The 5,796-nt window shown below is 35.0% G+C and overlaps 1 protein-coding gene across 3 annotated transcripts; it reads right to left on the minus strand.

The window, feature by feature from the left end:
• Window positions 1-3,998: 3,998 nt before the first annotated feature.
• Window positions 3,999-5,397, minus strand: LOC116162575 (peroxisomal biogenesis factor 19). 3 transcript variants are annotated; one of them, XM_031476227.1, is made up of 6 exons: window positions 5,350-5,365; window positions 5,220-5,302; window positions 5,071-5,167; window positions 4,811-5,023; window positions 4,327-4,763; window positions 3,999-4,217 (listed from the first exon to the last, which is right to left on the minus strand). In XM_031476227.1, exons 3-6 carry the CDS (start codon window positions 5,147-5,149, stop codon window positions 4,110-4,112), a joined length of 837 nt encoding a protein of 278 aa, XP_031332087.1. In that variant the 5' UTR covers window positions 5,150-5,167; window positions 5,220-5,302; window positions 5,350-5,365; the 3' UTR covers window positions 3,999-4,109. The 3 variants fall into 3 exon arrangements, with proteins under 3 accessions (XP_031332087.1, XP_031332086.1, XP_031332088.1); XM_031476226.1 differs by having other exon boundaries at window positions 5,071-5,302; window positions 5,350-5,397; XM_031476228.1 differs by lacking the exon at window positions 5,350-5,365 and having other exon boundaries at window positions 5,220-5,311.
• Window positions 5,398-5,796: the final 399 nt, after the last annotated feature.

Consider the following 5,796-nt stretch of genomic DNA (forward strand, 5'->3'; position numbering starts at 1 on the left):
AGATTTCAAATGTTCTCATTGTGATTATGGGACAAATGTTAAAACCAGTCTCAAACGACATCTTTTAAAACACACAGTTTCCAAAAAGTTTAAATGTGTTACTTGTGATTATGGGACAAATATTAAATCCCACTTCAAACAACATCTTCTAATACATACAGTTTCTAAAGATTTTAAATGTGTTGATTGTAATTATGAGACAAGTGATAAACACAAGTTAAAACGACATCTTTTAAAACACCAAATTTCTAAGGTTTTTAAATGTGCTACTTGTGATTATGAGACAAATATTAGCCACCTCTTCAAACGACATCTTTTAAAGCATAAAGTTGCTAAAGATTTTAAATGTGCTGTTTGCGATTATGCCACTAACGTTAAATGCAACTACAAACAACACCTTTTAAAACATAAAGCTTCTAAGGATTTTAAATGTGCAGATTGCGATTTTGGGACGAATTTTAAAAGCAGCTTCAAAAATCATCTTTTAATACATAAAGTTTCTAAAGATTTTAAATGTGCTACTTGTCATTATAGAACAAACAATAAATACCACTTCAAACAACATCTTTTAAAACATAATGTTTCCAAGATTTTTAAGTGTGCTGCTTGTGATTATGGGACAAATAAAAAATACGACTTCAAACAACATCTTTTAATACACTAAGTTTCTTTTAAGTGCTAATTGCGAGTTTGGGACACAAAGTAAAACCTATCTTAAACAGCACCTTTAAAAACTAGAGAGTCTAAAGTGATGAGATAAATAATAGCAGGCTTTATCTTCAAATAATAGGCGCTCCTGGGCCTATCTCATGGAAAGGAACTTGGAAAAACGATTCAGTTATTTTTCACTCTGCTCATCAGACCATGGCTCGGGCCCGTACGATCAAAGGGCCTGACTTCGCTCACTGCTAATTAGGTTTTTTAATTAGAATGTTTATTTTACTTCATAGATAGTTAGATACATAAAAAAATATTCCATTATAAATATGTTTCAGTAAAATGTATTATACATACCAATACCATATGTAGATTAAAATAAAATAAAATTTATGGTAAGCAGTAATAACATGCCAGATACCTAAAGGCCGTATTAGATAATGCAATTCTAGTGGCAACTATTGCTGCAATTATTGTGAAAAGATGGGGTGATTACACTATTTGGCAATTTTTTATACATCATTCTAATCTCATATTTGATGTTCTTTAGGTACTTGCAGTTTTTCATTTTACGAGTTTTTATGTCTAAATTCAACCGTAATGTGTTTTTTGTACTAATAAGTTGATTAATCGATTTGTTTTATTATCGTATCTCGCTTCCATTAATTTGTTTAACTGATGCATTTGAATCGATTTTTCATTTAAATATTTTAGTTTAAATTACAATAATGAGAAACTGATTTCAAAATATGAAAGTACTTGGTGATTTTGCGGTACGATATCTTCAATAGTTTCTATTCGCGACAGTGAGAACTCAGGTGGCAACGCATTGTAATTACTATTGGTGGGATAAGGCCGCCATTTTGTTTTATTTACAAAATAGCCAAAAGTAATCAATATTGTAATATTAATTTATCACGTTACTTTCAAGAATTTTAGTTTTGATCAGTGCAATTATGCAACCAAGAATAAGTTAAAGAACTCTCGCCTTAGTGCGTAACATTTCCAAATATTTAATTTGTGAACAGTGCAATTGTGCTACTCACCATAAGCAAAACTTAAAGAGGCATATTCACACTGAAGGATGTGGCGTGCCACAAATACCTAGTAAGAAAAACTTAAATCGTTATTTATTAAAGCTCGACACATCCAAGAATACGTAGTTTAAATTGTGGTCAGTGTAATTGTGCCACTGATAGTAAGGCTGTTTTAAAGCATAATGAACGTAAGGGAATGCCGGGTAGTTGTACAGTTGTACGATTACGCTAGAAATTGAATGAAAAATTGTGATCCTTATATTGTAATTAAGTTAATTGTGTGTTCAAGCTGATTCAAGACAGCCTCGAGTTCTTAAGAAAAAGATTTTTCAAACAGGATAGGATTAAGGGGTTATATTTTCAAGTGTCAATTCACTTTCAAATTAGTAGAATTTTACTTGAAAATCTCCTAGAATAACCCAATGCTTCCACCAATATACAGGGTATAGCACCTCAGATCATAATTCCTTTACCATAAAAAATACCGAAAAAAGCACACACCACATATTTAAACGAAATATGAATTTACCTTTGGGCAAAGAATCAAAACAAAAATTCAACAAACATTTACAACAAAATTGAAAACGGTTTCAAACAATAAAAGTTAACGGTATCAAACGCATAATTCTGCATAAATTTGAGAAGTGGCACGGATCAAACACCTAAGGCAGAGTCCCCTTACGTTAGTTGTAAACAACGCTTTGACCTTTAACACAGTAGGGAAGGAACGTAAAATAAAACACTGAAATTGTGAAAAGTTTGTTTAATAATTATCTTAATTATTATGATTGTAAGAGCTCGAAAATTTCAGTCAAAATAAATTACATTGCAAAAATAAACTTTGAAAATGATAGTTCACCGAATAAAAATAGAAATAGGCTGGGAAAAAAAGAACTTACCAATAAATAAAACAGCCGTCAAATTAATAACAAATTGTGTTGTAAAATGAATTGTTTGTAAAGATGTGAATGCGTAAAATAAAATTATAACATCACAAAAAGTAGCAGCTAAACTTCAAGAGGTAAAATATAGGTTAAAAACAAGTGTTGGGAATAATGGGTCAGGTAAGCCGGTACCAAGATTCTAAGAAAAGGTGAAATACACAGAGTGTGACTCATCTTTGGTGCAATAAAGTCCTTTTGTTAAAAGCAAGATGGAAAATTACACGGCCTTGTAGGCAAATTTAACTAAAAACAAGATATGTGGAAATTATTGAATCGCCACTCATTTATCGCACATAGATTCTAAACTGAAGAGCTTTGATTAGCGTAATCCCGCTCCTGCAGGATGGGTAACCCGACCCTGGTTTCGGAATCTCGAGCCTACAGTTGAATGTCGAAGACAATCACGGAATTAGGTGTCGTAACTCAATTTTGACTACAATTTTTACCACCCCCGTGATTGCTTTATTCACGGAGAAAATTGTTAGTAACAAACAACAAGTCAGTACATGCATCAAACGAATCGGTAATTTCCACTATTAAAATAAAATTATCAAAACTTACATGAATGTTACTTCAGGGACAAGACCAAGTAATCAACATCAATAAACATAAATTAAGCAAGCATTACACCAAAACGTAAACGATTACAAACAATAGCGTAACGGTATCACATATGTGATTCTGCATCGAGGTTAAACCAAGTAAATTTCAGAAACAAAGATTCAAACACACAAAAAATATAAAATGCGGCATACTAAGCACAAATACGATATAAAGAAATGCAAAAATTACTACCTGTATTAAATAACAGAAAATAACAACAAACATTTATAGAGCGACGCGTTCAAGACAAGATACCAAACGTAATCTCCATTCGTGCTTTTTAGATGGCGCAGGCAGCTTTTTCCCACCTAAATTGCATAGCTGCCAAAAGTTAATATTTTAAATATTTTGTAACTTTTTTTTTAGAATATACCAACTGGTACCTATATACTTATTATGCATCATGTTCTAAGAATATTCAGAATAAATGGAGAATATTCTTTTAAGTTTATCCTCAGAGTATCTGAGATTTTCCCATTCGGATATCTTACAGCGCACGTATATATTCTAGGTATATTTAATACATGTTCAAATAACCTTTTTGAATATTCCTGGTATTTTACAGAAATATTCAAGGTTATCTGAGAACCATACACCAGAACCTAAACCGTAAATTGAACCATTAAGCCAAACAGTTAACCGAAAAGTTGCAGTGTCAATCTTTGGTACTAAATACATACAAGATGGGAACAATTTCATTTTGGACCATGATGGCACGGTAGATTGTTCTAGAGTGCTTGGAAACACCTACCGGACCTCACAAACACAATTAAAATTTATTCCCAAAGGATAAATTAGTATACAAATTATTAAAAACAAAAAAATGTTTATAAATACATAGCAACAAATTTGACTAAACTAATAATAATCACATAAGGCTGCACTGATTCAAATTTGGATTTCCTTGAGCATCGAACGGTATTTGCGGACCTAAATCACCGACCAACTCCTTCGGGGGCTGACCGTAGTCTTGCAACTGCAAAAAAAGTGTATAGTGACGCAACAAAAATTTGGTGGTGGGGGGATATGTTTTGAGGTGTTTCCTTTTGTCAGTTTACTCCTCTTAGTCTAAAAACCGACTATACCTTTTGCATGAGTGCCAAGACCGTGTCGAAATGCACCTTCTTCTGCTCCGGACTGTCGTTATCGGACTCCTTCTCTAAGTGCGCGCAAATTTCCGTCATCAATTCCTGTTGCTTTTCGTACTGTGTACGTTCCTCGCTCGATAGCGAGCCCCCGTTCGCCTCCATCCAACTCGGATATTTACTAAGAATGTCTTTTAAGCTCGGATACAAGACATCCTTCGACAACAAACTCTGCATCATTCCCTGCATGAACGGCACGAACGCGTTCTGCTCGCCGTCCTGCTGGCCGAACATCGACATCAGATCCGCCTCGGAAAACGGATTTTGCAAGTTTTCCGCGCCCTCGGTCAGTCCCTTGAGCGCTTGCGTAATGGACGCAGTAAAGTCAGGGCCGGCCTGTCCCTCGCCCGTGTTCGACACAACTGCGGCGGCTGCGGCTGTAATTTCGCCTCATTAATCGGCAAACGAACATAAACACACCTACCGGCCATCTGTTGAAAAGTTTGCTGGACCTGATCGGAGGATATATTCGGCCCGCCGCCCGTCTCCCTCAGCAGATTCGCCATGTTACTTTCGAATTGTTCGGCCGCCTGCCGGATGAACTCATCGGTCCATTCCGTTTCCGCTAAATCCGTTTTCGTTTGGTCATCCTTTTCGGTGGGCTTTTCTTCATCCTTCGAGAAATCCTTTAATGCGCCTATGATGGTGTTGCATGTAAAGGTTAGGTCCTCTTAGGGTACTTACTGTCGAGAAGATCTGATAAATCCTCGTCACAGTTTCCATCGTTCGGCTTTATCTTATCTGTCGGTTTTTCTTTGCTCATTATAATTTCGATACTGTACTTGTTTTTGGGAATCAAAAATTAAAAACCGAAATTAAATGACGTAACTTACATAAAAAATTTTAAATTGCGAACCAATACCAACACCAGCTGCACAAAGTCACTAAAACAAATTATGGAAAATTCGTAATTCGCCTGAAAAGTAATTATTAATTTTATGACTCAGCTTAAAAATAGCCGACCTTTGCCCCACAGACCATCAACGCTTTGCCCCAATTCATTAAATTTAATGGAAGGGAGACTTTTACCACACATGTACAGAGTGATTCAGCATAAATATAACAATGAACACACACAGTGGCGTAACCCCAAACAGCCATAGACATATATGCAAACAGCACACTACAGAACATTTCTTATATGTATTTGTAGAAATGTTTTAAATGTATACACAAGTAACACGACTACATTATTCCTTAGACTATGAAAGAAAGGGGACTGTCCTATCAAGAATGTAATGATCTTAAAGCCCATCACACATCGAAAAAAATAAGGAATAAGAAATAGTGACGCCGTACACCAGACTATAAGCCAATCAGAACACTCATGCCGTTTGAATTTATGTCATTATAATTTATAATGGCATGGCAGATATTGAAAGATGTAAGGCAATAGCAGGCTAATTGCAC

Source organism: Photinus pyralis, unplaced genomic scaffold (genome assembly GCF_008802855.1).
Source record: "Photinus pyralis isolate 1611_PpyrPB1 unplaced genomic scaffold, Ppyr1.3 Ppyr1.4_LG10, whole genome shotgun sequence".
Lineage (NCBI taxonomy): Eukaryota > Metazoa > Arthropoda > Insecta > Coleoptera > Lampyridae > Photinus > Photinus pyralis.